Source organism: Heteronotia binoei, chromosome 12 (genome assembly GCF_032191835.1).
Source record: "Heteronotia binoei isolate CCM8104 ecotype False Entrance Well chromosome 12, APGP_CSIRO_Hbin_v1, whole genome shotgun sequence".
In the NCBI taxonomy this organism is placed as follows: domain Eukaryota; kingdom Metazoa; phylum Chordata; class Lepidosauria; order Squamata; family Gekkonidae; genus Heteronotia; species Heteronotia binoei.
Window position 1 is genome coordinate 51447430 of NC_083234.1, and position 22310 is coordinate 51469739.

Genomic DNA, 22310 nt, shown 5'->3' on the forward strand with positions numbered 1-22310 from the left:
TCATTGTGGTCTCTGTGCAGTCCCACACATGGGCCTTGCCACTGGCAATGAATCCCTACCTTGGAGTCTCCGATAGCTCGCTCTGAGCATTTTTGGTGTGCTTTCTGGCTCACTCTGGGGAGCAGGCATTGACTACACATGCCTGGAGTGAGCAGAAGGTGCCCCTCCCACTCACTTTCTTCCTAACCACCGCTCAAACAACACCTACCTTGAGCTCTGATTACTGAAACTGTTCCTCTGTGTTGAAGTGGCCAAAGACAACTAAGGCTGCAATTCTAGTCACTTTTATCCACTAATATCCATTGAACTTACTACCAGATAAACATGCACAGGATTGAGCTGTCAGAGGCAACTATACTCAGTTAATACATTGACCATAAACATTTTTCTCTGTAACAAATCATGCTGTTACACATAACAAAAATACTAAAAATAGAAACACAGCCCATGCTATTTTCACAGTGTGTAAAAGATAATATATACACACACACTCCATGAATTTGTAAGGTTTGTTTGGATTTCGTTTATAAGTTTTACTAACATTCCCTTGTAGTTAATGGTGATGTACCAGCTACAGGGTCAAATCTCCTGCCATGACAGAAGTCCAGTTGCAGTCATCCCCCCCAAGTTCATTGTAGAAATTCAATCCACAGAACTGTAGCATTTTAAGGATGTGTTTCAGGGCCATCAAGTCCACTCTTTATAAAGAAGCAAAACAATGTGCCTCCAAGGAATCAATCTATGCTATCCTTCCATACACTAATTAACCAAACACAGTGCACTAGGAAGTTCTCCTGCACAAGCCTCACGGAAGTGAACTACCAAACATCTTTGAGGTTCCCTTTCAATTCAAGAGGCTTACATATGAGAGCTTTCTAGGAGACTGTGCCCTGTACCAGAACTATGTCCTACTTTGTTGCCCTTCAACAAAAACTACCATCCAAGGAAGCTGCCTCAGATTTCTCATATTAGGGTCATCAGCTGTTAATGTTTGCATTTTCATGTGTCAGTGGGGCACCACAGAAACAAAGCATGGCTGGCACTTCTAGGTCCAGAAAAGGAAGACTCAGGCCCCAGTACAAAAGATGCTGCCATGACAGCCCAAGTTTTAAAAAAACTTGCCAATAAACATTTTTCAAAAGGATCATTTATTTGCCATATAAAAAAGAAAGGGGGGAGGGAAGAAAAGGTGACTAATGTTCTAAGCACTTTGCTTCAGCTCCCATTAAATCAATGCAGAGGCAAAAAGCAGGACAACTCCCAAACACCACCAAATCAGTGCAAGGAAGGAGAGGAAAGGAAGGGGGGCGATGGGAGGATAAAAGGCAGCAAAGGCAGAAAGTGAGGAGATACTCACCAAAGAGGCATGAAGACGTGCCAGGAGGAAGAGATTTCCTCACCAGCATGTTTTGTTTCAGAAATGCAGCAAACTGAGCTGAAATGAATCAGAGAGAATTACAGTACCACAGCTCGCATTTAGAAGGTTCCTCCCTCATGCACGTAAGGGGAAGAGAAATAATTTTGTAGGCAGCTGGCAGACAGATCCCAGAAGTATCTCCCACTGGTATAACTGCAGTAGCAACACCACCACCACCATTCCTGGAACTGAGGCTGCCCTCTCCTTCCAGATGGCAAAATATACTGCATCCTATCCAAGGGATAGAAAGACTGGGCAGCGATTTTCATCAGAGCAAGCGCACCCAGACATTTGAGGCAGCTGCACCATCAGCTCCTAACACATGGACTTTTAGTTATTTCAGAATGGTCAACATCTCAGCACAGACTCATATCATACGTACAAACAATAGTTACACGGAATTAATGCAGCGGCAACTCTACTGCCCTACCTAGACAATACGAATACAGCATAACCTTGCTAGTACTGGCTAACAATCACACAGCATATACTGCTGCCCTAAGAGTATGGATCTAGGGGCTATTCCCAACCAACTACTTTAACAGACATGCTTTGCATTTGTTGTTTTGTGCTTCTGCTACTAGCAACATCTACAAAAAGGGGAAAACTGAATCTTGTTAACATACACTGCTGTTTGATATGCAGCCCTTGAGATGCAGTGTAGAAAGAAATGTTGGACTACTGCAAATGTTTCATCTCATTATGCAAGAGAGGGCTATTCCTTCCACTCAAGTCACAACCCAGGGCAAGACCAAATGATCACTGTTAGTTCCTTCCAGCAAGGGGAGCATCTCTTCCCCAAGTTTTTGAAAATAGCACAGGAGAGGCTATTTTTAACTGTACACAAAGTATCAATGGAGGCCCAGATAGCAGCCACTGCCAAGTCAGCATTCTTCCATCTGAGGCGGGCGAGGCAGTTGGCCCCTTTCCTAGAGCGTCGGGACCTTGCAACAGTGATCCACGCGACGGTCACCTCAACATTGGACTACTGTAATGCCCTCTACTTGGGGCTGCCTTTGTGCCGAACCCGGAGGCTGCAGCTAGTGCAGAACGCGGCGGCCAGGCTGTTGTTAGGACTCCCGAGGTGGGAGCATATACAGCCGGGGCTACGCGAACTGCACTGGCTGCCGATTACATACCGGGTCCAGTACAAAGTGCTGGTCATTACCTTTAAAGCCCTATATGGCCGAGGACCGGCCTACCTGAGGGACCGTCTTTCCCCATATGAGCCCCAGAGAGCACTGAGGTCAGCCGGGAAAAATAAACTGACTATCCCTGGGCCGAAAGAGGCTAAACTTCAGAACACTCGTGCACGTGCCTTTTCAATCGCGGCCCCTTCCCGGAGGAGGTGCGGGCCCTGCGGAGCCTTGATCAGTTCCGCAGGGCCTGCAAGACCACCCTCTTCAAGCTAGCGTATACAGACTGCTGAATTATGGCTGTTTAACAAAGGGACCCGCCAATATGGTTCTGTTTAAAGACCTGTGTTACTATGTAAACTGACAGAAATTAGCGTCGGAAATACCACCGTCACTGTCAGATTAAGTTAAATTTTAATTGTATACTGACTGGTTTTTAAATAATGTTAATTTTAAAGTCTTATATTTATTGTACTGTATGTTTATAAATGTTGTTAGCCGCCCTGAGCCTGCCTAGGCGGGGAGGGCGGGATATAAATAAAATTTTATTATTATTATTATTATTAACCAAACCTGTGCTGAGTTTCTAATAGGGGTATACAAGGTTTTTTTTAAAACAGTATTTTTCTTCTTGCGAATTTTTTTTGGGGGGGGGGGGGGGTCCAAGAGACCTACCTGAGAAGAAAAAATCTGGGGGGGGGGGGAGAGTGCCAGCCCAATCCTCAGGCTGGCTTGGTTTCTCTTGCAGCCTGTTTTAAACCAGACTGCGGGAAAAGCCAGGCCCAGGATCTGCTGTGCCACAGGGAGATCGCGGCTCATAGCACACAGATCCTGGCTGGGCTGCCTTCTCCTGTAGCCCAGTTCAAACTGGGCTGCATTAGAAGCCAGCCCCAAGCCAAGCTGGTGGGGAACAGTCTGCTCCCCTCACATAGCTGATCCTCAGGTTGTCTTCTACAGTCCCTTTAAACTTTAAAGCGACTGCAGTACAAGCCCAACAAACAGCTGAGTGGTGGGAGCAACCTGCTACTGACTCTCCACTGTCTTCAGATCTACCGGTTAATTCCTGAATATATTCAGGATTTTTTGTTTTTTTCCTTGAGAAAACCCAGATACATTTGGGAAGCCAAAATATACTGGATAAGGCATTTTCGAGTATATTTTCAGTTCAAGTAGATCCAAACGCACTGAGTTTCTAACACTGAGACCTGATTTTTTTTTTTTAAGTGAGAGACTAGGGCAAAGCGCTATTTCCACACCTGACTGAAATCCCGAGAGCCAGAAACTAGCCACTCACAGTCTATCCCAGAACAGCAAGAAAGCCCAGGTAGAGCACAGTACTTCTTGTCCACTAATGAAAAGTAACATTAATTGTAAATCTAAGATTTCTTTATTGGTAGAACACTGCATCCTGGTAAGGGATACTAAACAGCAGCATCCACATGCTGGATAGAAACCTTTTTTCCAAAATATGGAGGAATAACTGCTGGAGGACCTACCTCCCAAATGCAACTTCAAGCAGTGTGAAAGCACACAGAAGGAAAAGGCAGATGCCCACATGGCAGTGCTGCATATTTCTTCCAACAGAACACAAGCACTAAACACTGCAGAAGCCATTTCTTCCATGATAAAACAGGATGTAAACGCTGGAGGTACAAGGTAATGTTGAGCCTCACTGGTAGCTAGAGAAATTCATGGTTTAATTCAGCAGCCTTCAGTCTTTCCTGATTTGGCATCCACTGAGCCTAGGACACAAAGCTGCTGCCATGTGGCAGAGAAATCATGTAATTTCAGTCACCTAATAGAAAAGGGGAGCCAGAGGTTATGACATCACCAGCCACAAGGCCAGGACTATGGGTAGCATACCAAGACAGGCATGTAACCAAGCATAAGAAGGCATACCATAGTGAGGAACAGGTCACAGGTGACAGTCCCTCTCTGTAAAGCAAGACAGGAGAGATGACTTGCTTTGTACACAAGCACACTGGCAGTACACATTTCCAAAGGGCAGCCAAAAAAAATCTGTAACTATATCACAGTAAGCGGGGCTCCACAACCCACAGGATGAAAGCTACTGCATTAAGCCATTTTCTCATGCTGTATTTACAGAGCAATCATTACACAGAGATGTAAAATCCCAACATTTTCAAAGTGGAAAAAGGGACACATTTATTTTGCACTTTCTTTATAAAAAGGAATCTGAATATAAACTGAAATAAAAACAATATTTGCATTTACTAAGCACATTTTGCTTCTTTAACAACATAAAATGCATCATGTATAACGTTCTTATATGCAGTTGTATTAAGTGGCATATTTACTTATGAAACTGCCTTAGTTTTCTACAAGGAAATCTACCCAATACTAAAGCAAGAGACAACAGCAAACTGCTGCACCCTATGCAATCTTAGCACATTTCACTGATTCCAAAATTAATTTCTATGCATAAATACACTTCCCCAAATTTCCCAGTATTTTAATGGAAAAACTGGGGGAAAGGTTATCTTAATTTTCACTCTATTTGAATAAAAAAAGGCTTTGTTTATAAGCAAGACAAGGTCTTGGAGATTTATTTCTTAGACAGACACTGCAGTGCCTCTGTGCCTGGCATCACACTAATGGGAAAAAAGAGAAACTGCTTCTCCCTGTCACAGGTTATATATATATATCCTTTGACTTACCACTCTATAGAACCATTCCCATGAATGGCCTACAATACAAACTACACAGGTAAACTGTGGTCTTTCAAACCTGACTGATTAAAAAAATGATTTAATGTTAAGATTATGTCTGGCTGATTAGAGGACTAAGCCACAATGTTCTTTAATCCCTCATGCTTTTCACAGTGACCCATGAAGCACCTTGTTTTAATGATTTTTGCTGTTCTTTCTGATGGGGTTCTTTTGGGCATCTAAGGCATGATCTTGAAATCAACAAGATGTCTTTGATCTTGATCACTTAACAGCCAGCACAGACCCCTTAAGCAGGACCATTAATTTAAATGGAAATCCCCATCTACAGAACAACAGCATTGTGCAGAACCCAAGTTATGTTCTTTAGGGAGCCTGGTGATATGTCCCGGAAGATTTGGACTTGGGTATCATAAAAAGACAAAGTGACCCTGTCCCTTGCTTCCTTTAAGATCTAATTTCCAGATCTAGAATGAAGAAGTGTTACAATAGTATTTCCTAGGCAGGATCTAGGTTTATCCTGCGGTGGCTAAACTCTATCTAATTCTATTCCATCCTTCAGTTGAATTGCCAGAGCCAACCACCATAGAAGAAATGTTGTGGGTCCTACCCCTCCATCTTTCCAGGTAGTCCTTGAAATCCTGGGTTATTTCAGAGCAATCTATTATTAAAGGTCCTCAAGTTTAATTTTCATAAACTCTTCCTTTTCTGGGAATCATTCCATCTCTCCTTGAAAGACTAACACCATCTGTATTGTGGTGCCTGCTGCGGCAGCGGGTAATTTTAAGGAGTCAATGGTTGCTTTAGAGGTTCATTTATAAGGCCTGTGGCTACCTTACTGCTTAACCATTATCAGCTCTTGCTACTTCATTATTACCAAGATATCCTCTTTTAAAGTGGGTTCATTTTTGTCAGCAGGAATATTCTCAATGGCTCTGCATTGCCCTGTTATGCCACTCTTTCATGGAGCAAATATTGGTACCTCCTAATAGCATGTCACTTGCAAGCACTTAGACCAAAACAGCATTTAAGAACACAGTGCTATAGCATAGCTTGGATTCTAACCTAACTACTGCAGAAAATAAAAAATCACAGCAGATTAACAAGCAGATATATTTTGTTTAAGAGCAGAGCGGAAAGGATCCATACTCCCCAATGAAAGGAGAGAGTGTTTTTAGTGGGAGCTAGCAGACCTGTGCAGCCATAAGGCATGTGCAGAAACCTAAAAGGTAAATATGCATACATGCGCATGCACACAAACTCAAACACAAACGCTGTCCTGTGCCTTGGGGTTTTTTTATTTGGCACATTTGTGGTCAGCAATGTATCACCAGATGGTACACCGTAACAACTTCTATCTACTTGGAGTTACCCACATCTGTTCAACAGACCATACCATGCAACAGCATGAGTTTACTGCCAAATAGGATAAAAGGCATGGAGCTGGATCCAGTAGAAGGACCTTGCAAAGTCCCCAGTCTTCCTGGTTTTCCCCTTTCCCCAACAGCCATTTCTGACCACAGGAAAATTTATTTACTGGAATTGTGGATCTATAGGGAATAACAGCCATGCATGAAAGTAGATTGCAGTGGGCAATGGGCAAAAAATTGCTCCATTTTGCCTCTTATGAAACTGGAGCTCCTCTCATGCCAAAGAGGACCCTCACAGACCACAGGATCCAACCCATGGATTGCATCTCTTGTCAAAACTGTCCTCTCCGCTGTAGGAGTCCTTGTGCAACTTTGCTCTTTATTGTCCCTTTCCAGTGTACAAGTCAATACTATATATGTCTCAGAATATATTCCCTCATTCAATCAGCTGGTTGGAGACACGCATATCTATACATTCAAGTTAAAGCTTATAAAGATAAGACAGCCTGCAGGAAGACATTCCCTAACTACAACACAGCTTATTAGCATACTTGAGCCCCTTCAAACTTCCCACTCAACGTTCCCATTCTTGGATTCCCTGTAACTTTGGCTAGGAAAGGACAATATACGAAGATTTTACTCTGGAGGAAGATACATGTTATTTGAAGGCTATGTTACTGGGTAAACTCTGGAAACATAAGCAGGAAAGCTGCTGGTTACACAGGTCCAAACATAAGCGCATCTAGGTCAAGAGCCTTACCAAGAACATAAACAGGACAAATTACCTTGAGCTGTTTTGTGCGCCAACACTGCTTCTGTTCTCTGCACAGGCCTCTTCAACATCTGGGTAGCACCAATCTGAGTGGATTTCTGAACAGATGACACAGTGACCATTTTAGCTTTGGGGCTGGAGGTGGGGCTGCTGGAGACACTGGAGAGATCCTACCCAAAGAAAAGCCCCCTTACCATTAGATTTGTAGGACAAGAAAAAAATTATTAGTAATTTAAGGGCTCGTGGACCAGAAAGCGCATTCTCAGAGTCCCTTGATGCAGCTCTCAAAGGACCACTGGAGTTATAGTGACCATTGGCTCTGCCATCCCACCCAAAGACTGGGTCACAACAATGCAATGAGAATCAACAACACTTTCTTTAAAGTATGCATAAGGGGGGGGGGGGATTTTCCAGCTAAAAATTCCTTTATATAGATACCCCTCATTACCTTGACACCTGATGGGCCTACAGGAGCACCACACTCCAGTGGTTTCTCTTTCAGCTGCAACCAAAGGGCTGCAGAAAGTGATGCCGGGGACAGGACCACTTCCTCAGCTTTACCAAGTTTTATTCTGTTTGCCCTTACTAAAACAGTTTAACATCTACATGATCTACATGATGCCACCAGGATCGGTCATCTAGGGATTTGAAATCAGGTGAAATTAGTATGCTGATGACACCCAATTCTACTTGTCAACAGACAAGTGACCTGAACCAAGGGTAAAAAGCAGTTATGGGCTAGATGAGGGTCAGTAAATGAAGCTCAGTCATGTTGCAGTTGCTCTACTGACCTATTTTTACTGTTTCTGATTTTAGTTATTTGATACGGGCTTTTAAAATTATTATTGCATGATAGTAGGTGCTTTGAGCACATTTTAAGAACACCACATACAACTAAGACATAACCCAAATGTGCAGGAGTTGCATGGACCTGAATTTGATTTTCAAGGCCCAAGTCTACCATGGAGCAAGTTTCCCCTATGAACCTTTCACATGTGCATTGAAGATTGGGATTTCTACTGCAAGTTTAAATTTGTAAAGTGCTGCATCAGTCCTGAGGCTCAAGCTAGAGAAAAGACTTGAAAGCACAATGATTTTCCTTAAAATAATGCATTAAAGTTTCACAGTGTTTGTTTATTCAGTGGAGTTGCAGTGCTTCCACTGTCTTCCCATCTTATATTAATATTTCTTACTGAATCTCCAAGGGTACTACTGTACTAACATCCAGTATATGCATTTATTCTTCTTTTGGTGTTCAAATATTATTTCATATGTTTGGTAATAGGAATGCTTATATTAAAGATAAAATGAAATAGCTGATAATAAACTGAAAAATAACCAAAATGGACAGGGGTTGTATGAAAAATTCAGCCTAATTAGCACCCATAAGACACATGCATGCAACCAATGCTTTAGAGCACCTACTATGATCGGTTAAGATCATCTTACTTTGATTATAAAAAAGACATAACTCAAACAATGAAAACCACTAATTGCATCATCATTTACACCTTATAGGTTGCCGAACCTCAGTGCACTCTCTCCAAAACTGCTGTTCTCACCTCTGAACCTGAAGGTGAAGCTGGGACCTTAGTTGCAGGGGATGCAGGCCGACTGCTCCTCTCTGTCGTGTCAAATGACAGATCTCTTCTAGCAGAGTCACGTGTTTTCTTCTTCTTCTCAGCATCTAGATCACGAGGATCAGAACCTGAATGGCTGTCTGCTCGGGTGAGCACACCGGTCAGGAAGTCGGCTATTTCATCCTTCAGAAGCAACAAAACAGAGCTAGACTTTGACTCAGGACCTGAAGTGGTCTTTGCAGTTTCTTGCAGGAAAGATCATTCAGCAACATAAAAGGAACTCTAAGGTTCCACAGAAGGCCAACATTCCCTGTATTTTACCAGTCCCACACATACATTTAAAATTATTGTGTTCATCTCAACTAAAAATAAAATTAAAGGCTATGAAGAATAATAAAGGTGGCTCTGGAAAAAAGTATGTGCTAACATCCACAGAACCAAAGGATCTTCTGACCCATTTCAAGTCCACAGAGCAGTTTAGATTTATTTCTTTATTGTCCAAATGCAGTTAGTAACACTCACTGTAATAAAAGAGCACCTGGAAACTGCCATGATGATAATGCACTCATCACTAACAAGATTGTCTCGCTAAATTGAATTAGAGCTGTATTCAGCTCCAGAAGAGAAGTCATATTTTCAGTGGGCTTGATTAAATTTGAACAGGGAATTGACAGACTGCATTCTCCTATCCCAACAGAGGGCAGTCTTTCAAGACTAGAGAAGTACTGGCCATCTTCCCACCTGAAGTATTGGCAGTATCAGGCATCCTTCAATCTCTCTGAAAAAAGCAGAGATGCACCTTACTTGTGGGAGGGCATCAGATGCTTCAAGCTTTGAACAAATTATGCTTGTTGCTTTGACAAAGGAACTCACCAAGCAGTAACTGAAAGCCTCTGCATTATGTCAGTCAAGCAAGGCTTGTTATCTAGAAGGAGCTAAATGTACCAAGTGAAGAACTACACCATACCCTCTCTAGGTCTGGAGAAATCATAATGTGCCAGCGCACCTGTACAATACAGCAAGTCCATCAGCAGGAATATACCTAGTGAACAGTAATGGACAAACTGCATCTGGCCCCATGATGTATGTGGTGTAATGTGGAGGTCAGTGAAATGGTTAGAGTGAAATAATAAGATATGGGTGATGTGGGTTCAGATAATGCACTCTGCCGTGGCCGCTCGATGGGTGACCTTGGACCAGTCATACACACCCGAACCTAACCTACTTCACAGGATTGCAGAGGATAAAATGAAAGAGAGAAGTACAAGATAAGCTGCTTTGGATACTCACTAGGGGAAAAAGTGGGGAATAAATCAAGCAATTTTTTTAAGTGTGTCAAAAGCTGTTGAAATGTACCTGTAGCAAGAAATGATAAGAATCATGCTTGGGGAAGAACAGGGGGCTTTACCTGTATGCATCTGTCCACCATACTCTGTGTCAGACCTTCAGACTTCTTTTTGGCTTTGCTTACCCTATTAAAAAAAGAACTATAAATACACATCCATTCCACTCCCCCTTCTTTTTGCCTCCCTTCCCCCATAGCTTTCTGCATAATCCTCAATCCAAATGCCAGCAGTAGTAGATGAATCCTTGAAAGTCAGTCTAGTAATATTCATTTTAATTATGATTAATTATGATCTGTGAGATCAAAAGCTCCTTAACAGGCTAGAAAAGCCACATGTCTTACAAGGACCAGAGGACTTTTGTAGGATGAGCAGTTTTGTAGGATGATGATGTGTCAAGGCAGAATTTTAAATTCTGTCATTCAAACTAACACTTACATTTTATCCCCCCAGCTTTCAAGAATGCCTTATCATATGCATATTCTCCAAGGAGTGTTGGTAGCCAGCTACAAGGTCATAACCGGAGGATGAGCACATGCTTTGCACAGAGACAATCCAAGGTTCAATTCCTGATAGCTTCACTTAAGTGGTCTCAGGTAACAAAGTTCCAATTTTAAGAGCCACTGCCAGTCAAAGCAGACAGGCTAGATAGCCTACACTTCTTATGTCCATAGATATCAATGGTAAGTAGAGCTTCATTTGATTTGCAGGTCCAAACATTTTCATTTCAGAATGAAGCCCTGACCTCACTGCTGAGGTTACCAGTAATATCCCCCTGGCTGAACACACCTGAGATTATCATCAGCACCTCCAACCACAACAAGGCTGTTTTCAGCCCGAAGCTTCTCTCGGAAATCTTCCATTGCTTCACTGTTACACTGAAGGGAGTTCTGACCAATCACAAAAAGGACTGGAGTTTTCATGTCCAGAAGGGGATCATCCACATCCTGCAACCCAAAACAATCTATTTTAGACCTTGGTTGTTTTAGACAATGCTGGGACCGAACACAGGACTTAGCATGAGTATTCCTTCTTTTTGGTCATAAGGAAGATGTGCTGATGAGAGCAGCTCCTTCAGTTAGAATCAGGAGACACAGCTAAATGTATTTTTAACTGTTCTGGTGGAAGAAGCCCTTTCCAGTTCAAGAAAAGCTGAAAAGTTAGAAGAAAATACTAAAGAACACTAATAAAATCCCACTGAGAACAAAGATGCTGACCTGTTTTTGCTTATTTAACACAAAAAACAGGAGATACTCTCTGTGAATGACAGAAAAGGTAACAAGATACAAAACAGAAGAGAGATCTCAGACCACATCACTTCTGAAGAGAAGACAAAGGAGAGCCTCTGTGTGTGTGTGTATGTGGAGCGGGGTGTCTATGAACCTGCTTGTGCTAAAAAAGGCATCTTCTTTATGGCTGATCTTGCCTAGCTGTATACTGTACGGCTGCTCCTTCCAGTCTGCATGCAAAGTGAGGCAGAAGGCATGCCACTCTTAATCACTACAAGTGTGCACCAACAGCGTATTATTTTAAAAAGCATTAAAGCAAGGTTCTCAGGGAAGCACTCTACCATCCCTTCTGTTTGCTGTGCAGGAACATGGCCCATGATGGATGGGTTAGGTTCCACTCTCCCTAAAAGTGACCACTGGGAGCTAACACAACATTGGTAAGCAGAACTGTTGGGAAAAGCCATTAATGGAGCGGAGAAAACAGCTAGAAAACCATTAGCGCAGTGAAGCATATGGCCAAAAAGGAGCTCACCATTGACCAGAAAAAGGTGAGCTTGTAACAAAGAATCCCAAATGCCTGAATAGCATAACAGTTCAAAAAGTTCAACTGAGAAGAAACTTTGTAACCTCTACTTGATTTTCAAGTATGATGTTCAAACCATAAATGTTAACTTGTTTGTTTAACCCTGTGGGCTGGTTGTTTATTGTCTCAAGAAAAGGATATACATAAGCTATATATAAATACATATTAAAATATGAATACTTTCCCTATATAAATACATATTAGAATATGAATACTTGGTGGTGTCTCTGTGAGTGAGAAAGGGGACCTGGTATGTGAAATGGTCACAGCTCTCTATATATTTTAAAAGAGGGAAGATAGGTGAACTGTGGCTGCCTGACCTGTAACCATAACCCTGTGGGACAGAGGTTGTGGAGGGTGGTAGGGATTCTGAGTAAAAAAGTGTGTCACAGCTCCCTTCTGTGGTTTCAGCTCTGAGAGAACAGTCTGAGGGGCTTCCAGATAACAAACCCAGAAAATCCTGCATGCTCCGTATCTGGGCTGTCATGCAAAAAAATCATCTGCCACCAAGGATGCTGTCTCCTTGCAACTCCAGATAATGCTGAATCTTCTTTTTAGTATTTAATTGTATGTTCTTAATTTTGAAAAGTGTTCTACCCCCAAGAACAGGAAGGGGGGGTGAAAAAGCTGAAATACTGTTTCACAGACTCTGAAATCTACAGAACCCTAAAAAACCCCTCTGTACTTAAGATACCGTAATAAACAGCCAGATATAAGAGGGGCTTTCTATACTAGAGCAAATAGGAAGTGTAAAAAAGTATAGCCCTGTCTCCAAAGTCCAACAGAAGGAGCTACCATCTTCAAAATGACTTCCTACTCCAAAGAAAGGTGCTTTTTGTCGCATTCCTCACTAGGTGTGCTGATATCCATACCTGCATTTGAAGGGACAATGGGAATAAACAAGCAAAACACTCTGGTTAAGTATCAGGTATTCCAATTACGTGTAGATAAGACACAGAAAATATTATGATTAAAATGCGCAAGTATGGAACCTCACCCAACTGTATCTCTTACACACCAGCATAGTTCAGATTAGCAGCCATCTTTTTAAAAAACTGGTCTACTCTATTTCATTCTTACCCCTCTGGGCCCATCCACTGTTATGAGAGGAAATCCAAGGCACACAACTGCAGTGACCTCCTCAAGCACTGAAACCTAAAAGTACAGGGAGAAAGAGTCATCACCTAGCAACACTGCAAGACTGTATAGCTCAGTTGTAGGTACTGGATTTGAGTTCAGGACCAAAACTGTTCAGTTCAACAAACAGAAGTATGATGATATGAAGATTCAAAAGGGCATCCTTGTCTTCCAGAACCATTAATATCACATGGAGGGAAGTGATGATGGAAGAAAGCCATGTATGTAGTCAGCAGACAGCTGCCTAATCCCCTTGAGCCAGAGATGGCCTCCTCATCAAAAATAGCCTGCTTAAGTAAAGGCATGCTTGTGAGCAAGGGCTTACTCTTGAATAAGGTAAGGGATGTGGCTGGATCACCACACATAATAGACAGGAAGCCAGGAAATCATTTCCCTCCAGCAAGGGCCAAAAGAGCCCAAGGCTTGGCTTCTGCCTTTACTAAGTTAAAACTGTTAAACATTCCTCCCTTTTTGATGCTCATTGTTGCTGTTAAGACACAAAACAGATACAGTAAGAGGTATGTTGATGACTGCATCAACATCCTTGAGCAACAGCTCTGACTACAGTAATGTACTCAGGAAACTTAACTGCCTCCCATCTAAACAGGTGTCTGAACCCCAACATTATCTTCTGTAAAGTTTATTTATAGTCCCCATGGTGTCCTTGCCCAGGGCCACCTATTTTTTTCTCCCACCTATTAATGTCTAGCAACACTTGAACATTCAGACTTGCCAGGGGACCAGGAAATTATCCAGCTGCAAAACCATTTTTCTTGTAGGCAATGAAAGAACACAGGTACAGGATAAAAGATTCTTTTTGCGTTTTGCCCTGAGAAAAATAAAGCAAGAAAGGCAGGCAGTGGGTTGGATCCAGTGGAGTGTTGCATGGATGGAAGGGTTTTGTTCAAGGAGTGTGAATTCCCCACTGTTGTAGACCAAAATTCCATCTTCTGAATGCCATTCCGGGGGGGGAGGGGGAGTCCCCATTCCCCAGGAGCAGCATTTCAGGGAAGATTACAGGTTGGAGCTAGAGAGGGAAAGTAAGAAAGTAATGCTCTGCTGGATTAAAGTACTTTTTAATTGACCATCTTCTGCTTGTATACACTTCTGCACACCTCTACGTGAACGAAAACAAACTGCTACTTATTATGAAATGTGTTACAACAGTATTAGCTTTAAAAGTAACTCTATGTTAAAAGGGGTCTTCTTCAATATGTGTTCAGCTCTTCATCTAGTCTGCTCTCAAAACTCAGCTGTGAGGCAAAACACAAAGTACTCCCATTATGTAGACTAAGTCTACTAGCCAATAATGCCACGGATAACCAGGAGCTTCTAATTCTGCCTCTCACTTCACGATCCATGCAATTCAATATGCAGGCAAATTCTACAAGGGCAGATTTCAAGACTAATATACTCAAGTGTAGCAAGGCCGGGTTTTTTTAAAACCCTTCACCAGGAAATACATGGTTTCTGTGTTCAGAACTGCACTAACACACTACTTGCTAGTGCTGTACACAGTTGCAGCATTATTAGGATAGTGACAAGAAGAATTACTTACATGAGAAGCCACCAAGGCTCCTGTGTTCCAGCCAATCAGGATGATTGGCTTGTGGGAGAAATGGCTGTGGATCTGGGGAGAGATAGAAAAAAAGGAAAGTTAACAGAGATGCAGGTATCAATCTGGTCCAGGGTTCAGAAAAAGCCACACAAACATAACTGAACTGAAAGCATTTGGGTTTTTACTCCATAAATATCCATTCAGTAGCACCAGGTATTCCAATGAAAACACCTGTTCTTACTTCTAATACTTTGCCTCTCACAGCACCAATCATGTGTTCGAGGCACTGCAACACTCCAACACCACTGCCGTTATTCATCAAATGGGTAGCAACTGGGATCACCTGCAAGGCATCAAAAAAGGAAGCATACAGGGTTTTTTAATAACTCAAATGTTTATTTTCAAGCTTTACAGCAGACAAATAAGAAAACATACATTAAAATGTACATTAAAATTTTTGTCAGTAGACTACAAAATCAAGATATTTAGTTTGTACTGAAGGCGTAGAAAAGGATTTATTACCATAAGCAAAAAAATCAAAGCATTTATCCACAAAAGTATTTTCTATGGATGGAGTCTCAACTTGCAAAATGAATTATGACTGTGCCTGAGAATTTCATAAACACAGAGAAGCAGATGTGTCTCTTATGCTCAGACATGAGATCCAAGAGTTAGTTTCCCAGCTCTAACATTTCTTGCCTTACATCCATTACAGATTGCCAGCAAAACACAGCATCTCATCCACCTGCTACCTGATGAGGGCATGCCCAAGAACATGGTGGGTAGATAACAGGACTACTGCTATGACAAATGGTTATTTTCCACTTGCTTTGAATCAAACCTAATCCTAGAAGGGACAGAGTAGTAAAGACTGCTCTGCTCCTCAAGTTCTGCTGACAGGAAAACCAAAGTATGCTACAGAACTGTACAGAAAAGCTCCATACAAACCACCAGGAGCAGCAGGCAGTAATGCAATTACACAAACCTTTCCCAAACAAGAGAGCTGGGATTGCCAGAATCGATGCCGACGAGAAGTAGGAAACAATGAATTGGAAGGTCCAGAAGATGCCAGCAGGATCAGGGGAGAACCAGGCAGCTTGCTCTTGAAAAACAAATAAATTAAAGTAAACCTAAAGTTCAAGGACAAATTGCAAGAGCTGCTTATTTAACCATGTTCCAGCCCCTGGAAAAAAAAAACTTAACAGAAATTCCTGAAGCCAGAGAAGTCAGACAAGGCACATGCAAAAGGTATTTATTAATTTTTTTGTGAATAATTTAATAAGATATTTAAGCATTAGTAAAACGCTTAGCCAGTTTATACAAGGATTCCAGGCCATTTATCTAAGGAAAGAAAAAACAAAAACACTGCCCCATTATGGAAAATGCTGCTGAATAACACTGCCCCATTATGGAAATTGTTGAATGCCTTGGATCACCAGGGATTAAAAAATGTCTTAAGTGATGAGTTTACCCAGGAACAACTATACAGCTTGCATGAACAGGGTATATTCATCACAATGGAGTTCCAGAAAAACAAACATCAAAATAACTCAGCCCCCACCCCCCCACCCCCCAGCTTGCTTGCTGAAGGCACACACTATGGACTTACTGGTTTGTTATGTGAAAGGACACCCACAGCCGGGTCCCACGGTCTCTTCAGCAAAAGGGACAGAGCTTCAGCGCCTGTTTTTGCAGAAGATGACAATAGCATCCGATCTATCAGGGTGGGAATCTGAAACCAACAAAAAGATGTTATGGACTTCATTAACACATGCATTTATTACTGCCTTTATTTTATTATCTATTCTCTCCCTGCATTCTTTACCAATGTACGGCATTTTAATACTCTGCCAAATGAAAAAATAGGCTTGATTTAGACATGCAGCAGAATGAGGCAGCAAGATGAACAGTACAGTTTCAGATTGAAGGTGGAGGACCACAACTTGGATCTATCCCTAGATTTAAAAAACCCTGCAAACAGAAAATCAGCACAGCAAGCAGAGTGTGGTTAGAACTTTTCTCTGTGTTGTTCTTGCTTCCCATTTATATGGAGTTCTGTTGTAATCCCGAAACTGAAATCCACCACCTGCAGTCTGAAGCTCTAATCTGTTCTATCATATCAAGGCTCTGGCATCTCACTCTCCCACATATAAGAACATAAGAGAAGCTATGACGGATCAGACCACTGGTCCATCCAGTCCAACACACTGTGTCACACAGTGGCCAAAAAACCCAGGTGCCATCAGGAGGTCCATCAGTGGGGCCAGGACACTAAAAGCCCTCCCATTGTGCCCCCCCCCCCAAGCACCAAGAATACAGAGCATCACTGCCCCAGACAGAGAGTTCCAACAATACACTGTGGCTAATAGCCACTGATGGACCTCTGCTGCATATGTTTACCCAATCCCCTCTTGAAGCTGTCTATGAAAAGAAAAAAGATGTCATATGCAAGCCATGTCACAGAGGACCATTTGGGGGTTGGACTAGAATCAACTCACTATTGTTGAACATGCACTTAATGGGTTAGGACAATTTCTCATACTACTGCAAAAGGAAAAGCCCAATCCTGGGTACTGCACCTTCAACTATGGTTCAGTCATAATTTAAATCACAACTCTGCATGCAACATGCTTTCCCTAAACTCATAGCAAAATAGATATGCATTTCCCTGCAGAAGAAACCAAGAAAGGACAAAGGACAATCAAGAAAAGCGACATATAGTTTTTGAACTTATACTAATCACCTTTCCCTTAAGAGTCTGTAAAGCATCCAGGTAAGCAGCAAGCATAGGCAAGCTGAGGGTCTCCACCAGAGTTGAGTGAAGCCACTGGATCAACTTGGTATCCCAACTGATGCTTGCCAGAGCCTGGCGGACCCGTCGAGCACATTTGTCCACTGCTATCCTCCTTAGCACTGGCTCATTGCAAGCCTTCAGAAAACAAACACACACAGTGACATCAGTCGAATAAAGCATGCCAGCCCAGAATACAGTTACAGAGGAGGTCTGGTTATATCATCCTTAGACTTATGGGCAGAAGCAGAGCTTCTCAATACCACAGAACTACAAGGGGAATGTGCAGAAGGACCTTCACTAAATAGAGCAGAGCAACCGGATGTTTAGACTAGGGGAAAAAAAGCTAACACAGGCCAAAACAGAGGGAGAAAGAGGATGCCCTTACCCCTTCATTGGCTAACCGAGCCAGCCTGTCAGACTGCAAGGCTTTCAGGATTTTATTGAACAGCTTGTTCTGGGCCACAGTCCAACCTGACCTAGAAAGCACAAAGCCAGTTAGCAGTTCAGCTTCCAAATCAACAACGGGTGGAACCCACTTTACAAGTTCCTAACCCTTTGTTCAGAATACAAGCAGTATCTGGTAGAAAGGCCTATAGCACATGGTTTTTAACGTAAACTCAAAAACTTAAAAAAACAACAACCCATATATACAACAATCACAAATCTCTTGCATAAGGACTCAAGTAATGATTTCCCAATGTGTACAACTGCATACCCACCATCAGTTATGATGAGTGCTCCATTATGAAGTAGCCAAAAGTGGCTTATCTGGCTCCATCAGTTTGCTATTGACTGATTACTGTAAGTAGACAGTTAAAATACACTTCACACAAGGAAATGTCCTGCATGGATGTAACTTTTATGTAGAAAAAAATCATGTTTGGTTGCATTCACTGTTCTGTGATATTATAATTGGGTCTAAAAAATCTAATGCGCAATTTTTGGTTTTTAATATTACTGTTACAGTATTTTACAAATATATCAAGGGGATGTAGAATTCTAAAATCCCAAATTTAAGACTGGTAACATGTATACAAATTATGCATTTATATATTTGAATGTTTTATATAACTCGCAGAATACTTCCTGACTGTAAATACAGATTGGCACTTGGAAACTTACAGCACGTTTGCAAGATCTGACAGACAGAAATTTGTTCTTTAAAATGAATTTAAAAGCTACTGGATTTCTCACTAAATACCATGACCCATGCTTTGTTTCCCAGCCGCTAATATAGTCAAGTTAATTTTTAGACCACTTGACCATGATGAACAAGGCAAAGATTCCACTGCATAAGAATGCAAGAACAAATATTCCACACATCTGCTTATTTTGCAGATATTTCCCATAACTATATCAATTACTAAAGCTAACAAAAAATTACCAGAAAAGCATCAGATTGTACTACCTGTGCTCTGGAATCCAAAGTCAAATGACAAAATCTTAATATTGCCTGACCCCAAGTTATATCTGTACTCAAAAAGCAAGAAAATCTACATGCAAATAAATAGCATCACAACATATAATATGATCTGCAGCTTAATATGATCTAGTACCTGTTCATATGTTCCTCCCAGTCATCAGGTGGAGGAGGAGTATCTGTATCTGTGCGGGCAAAAATCACATGACGCTCACACTCATTCATCACAGTGCGGGCTTTCTGGTTGTCATAGAGTGGCACAGGTGTAGGTGTCACTGTTTCTACATCAATGGGAACATCTGCCTCACTGAAAGGAGATACAGAAGTTTTAAGGAACACGCTCCCCCCTTTATCATTCTAATTAAATCAGTAGGGAGATAAAAACACTCCACGTAAGTTGTATGTACACAAAAGGCTATGGGTCCAATTTATCACAGAAGGGCCTCTAGAACAGTGATACTCACTCAGTGGTTCAGCAGCCACATGTGGCTCCTCAAAATGCCACTTAAGGCTCTACTAAGCACTGTTCCCCAATGTGGCATCTGACCCAAATTTCAGGAAAGTGGACAAGGACCTCACCCAGTGTGCTCATGGTTAGCCTGTTATTTCCAACATGAACCACTATCACCAGATGTACAGATAAGCTTCAAGCCTCCATGAGGTGCAGGCTTCATGCCAGAGATGTAAGGAAATGTAGCTCTTCTGAAAATGAGACTCTGTGAGCCCTAGAGTGGATACTACTGCTCTACAATAAGCTCTGGTCCTGTAACTCCATTTTAAAGCACACACAGAGGCTAAGGGGAGACACGAGCTAATGAAATTACAATACATGCATAAAGCCTTCAACACAACTCTCATGAAAAGCCAAACTCACACTGCACTACTATCCTGATGCCTCCTGGGAGTGACAAAGAGCAAACGAGTTGGACGGGCGTTGCTAGCATCAGGATGAGCACTCCAGGGCTTAGCATAACTGTGATCCAGGAAGACCAAGTCCAGTTCTCGTTCATGGACCGACAGCTGAAAAAGCAGAGAGGTCCCCATTCTCCGAGCTGAGTTCTGGAAGTCCCGTTCGTTGCTTCGATAAGACATGTTTCAATCAGACACCTCTGCTGCTAACGCCAGCACGAATGACTCTTATACCCCCTCTTCATTGCTGCTCTGGATGGAAAAAGGAGCACAGGTAAGTGACACAGAAAGGTAAGCTCTCCCTACATACGAAACCACCCTGGCAAGTTCAGCCACAAACATGGTCCAGAAAATACTCGCAAGTAGCACATCCAACCACCCATATCTCAGCCAGTCACTACAGCAAAATCAGGACTTACACCAGGTGTGGCCAAACTGTGGCTCTTTCACACGTATTGTGTGGCTCTCGAAGCCCCCATCACCCTGTCAGCTGGCTTGGAGAAGGCATTTCTCTTTCAATCATTTTCCAAGCCAAGCCAGCTGGTGGCTTGGATAATGCATTTAAAGTTGCTTTCTTTCCACCTCTCTCTCCCCTATTTATTTGCCTTCCTTCCTGCTCTCAGACATGTGGGGCACAAGACATGAACATCTGATGTTTGAGAGAAGGAAGGAAGGCAAATAAATAGGGTGGTGGTGGAAAGAAAACAACTTTAAATGCATTCTGTGGCTCTCAAACATCTGGCTTTTATTTTATGTAGCTCTTATGTGAAGCAACTTTGGCCACCCCTGACCTACACCCTCAGGAAGCATCTCGTTGCCTTTCCAAAAATAACCCAACAGTCAAATTAAGCCCCAAAGAAACACCCGCCCAGGCCAACCCAAAATCTCCTCCGCTCATCTCCCTCACGAAACGTCAGAACAAGATGCATCGGCACGAGTTTGGGGCCAGGCAAAAGGACAGGCTGAAACAACGCGCTGCTCAGTTAAGCCTCTCCGAGCTGCGACGCCTTTACGCAGTGGACGAAGGAGGGAAAAGCGAGACTGCAGCACGAACGACGAAGACAACAAAGCGGCCTCAAGGCTTTGCTAACAGAGGCTGGAAGCTCGTCTCCTTTTTTAGCCCTCACGGTGAAGGATTGCGCGGCCCGCCTCTGCCCTGCCACGAAGCCGGCGCCCTCCGAGACCAGGGCCCGCTGCCACCTCCTGGGACCCGGACTGGGAGAAGAGGAGCTCAAGATAGAGGGAGAGAGAAGAACTGCCTCCGTACCCAGGCTGAGGTGGCGCTGTATGGAGCGACCGCGCTTCTCCAATCCTCACGAAGCGGAGGTACCACTGAGCACGTACAGAGCGCCACGCCCCAACAGCCCTCTCACCCGCGCCTTTCGCTCGATCCCGGAGCCTGTCGACGCCACCCGCAGGCGGGCCAGGCCTCAGACGGTCTAGCGCAGTGCGCATGCTCAGCTTTCTGACTGTAGTCGCCTACAAGCTGTGGCTGCTAAAATCCTGGAACGGGCTCTAAAAGCTCAGGGGGAAACAGCCGGCAGGCAATTTGCGAGGAAAAGTGGCTGAAGAGGAACGGAGGCTTGTCCTCCAGCACCACGGGAAACGAATAGGGACACAGATAGTAGGGAAAAGAGAAGCGCTTCGCTGCAGAGCGCCAGCGGGATCATGCTCGAAGACTGCCGCCTGTATTACAAAGTAGGAGTCAAGTGACGTCTTTAAGACCAACAAAGTTTTATTCAGAATGTAAGCTTTCGTGTGCTCTAAGCACACTTCATCAGACGAGGAATCAGGTACAGTGAGCAGAGCTACATATAGCTGGTAGGCAGTGGTTTAGAATGCAAAATGGTACAAATTTAAAATCCAATGACAGCATAGTAAAATTGACAAATTGAGCAAACCTTTGATCTGGGTAGCATAAGCGTGAGAAACCAATAAAACAGTAACATGTAAAAATGTCTGTTTATCACTCTATTGTTATAAGCCTGAGCCAAAATGAGGGCATTTCTTTCGCAAATGTTTTTCCCATCCAACTAATTTATCTTTTAACATGTAACATGCATATAGTTTGCCATTAGAAGAAAGATACATTAAAATATAGTGGAAGATGGGTTTGGTATGTGTAATGAGATAAAAACAGTCCATATCCCTATTTGAGTATGCCAGTACAACTAAAAGAGAAATACTTTGAATAGTGATGTTCTTGTCCACCTAATTTACTTTTTAACATGTAAACATCATTCTAGTTTGCAATTAGAAAAAAAGAATACAATAAAATATAGTGAATGTTGCCTGTATTGAAATTGAAAGCGTCCACCCACGAGCAAGAATGGGTCAGAAACTGACTGCCCTGAGCTTCGCCTGTTGAGCGGTAG

General features: G+C 42.6%; 1 protein-coding gene across 5 annotated transcripts in view; it reads right to left on the reverse strand.

Moving 5' to 3' along the window:
• KANSL3 (KAT8 regulatory NSL complex subunit 3) overlaps positions 1-21374 on the reverse strand; it is a 31242-nt gene extending 9868 nt beyond the window's left edge. For 2 of the 5 annotated variants that reach the window (XM_060250829.1, XM_060250827.1), the window contains exons 1-15: positions 21203-21371; positions 19901-20187; positions 19163-19333; positions 17992-18082; positions 17556-17741; positions 16422-16544; positions 15798-15914; positions 15054-15155; positions 14813-14884; positions 13198-13272; positions 11095-11252; positions 10371-10434; positions 8945-9145; positions 7396-7552; positions 1358-1435 (exon numbers count right to left, since the gene is read on the reverse strand). In XM_060250829.1, the coding sequence (XP_060106812.1) occupies positions 1358-1435; positions 7396-7552; positions 8945-9145; positions 10371-10434; positions 11095-11252; positions 13198-13272; positions 14813-14884; positions 15054-15155; positions 15798-15914; positions 16422-16544; positions 17556-17741; positions 17992-18082; positions 19163-19333; positions 19901-20118 (1813 nt within the window). In that variant the 5' untranslated portion in view covers positions 20119-20187; positions 21203-21371. Of the gene's footprint in view, positions 1-1357; positions 1436-7395; positions 7553-8944; positions 9146-10370; positions 10435-11094; positions 11253-13197; positions 13273-14812; positions 14885-15053; positions 15156-15797; positions 15915-16421; positions 16545-17555; positions 17742-17991; positions 18083-19162; positions 19334-19900; positions 20188-21202 lie in introns of all 5 variants that reach the window. The other 3 variants (XM_060250832.1, XM_060250830.1, XM_060250831.1) reach the window with 2 other exon arrangements.
• Positions 21375-22310: the final 936 nt, after the last annotated feature.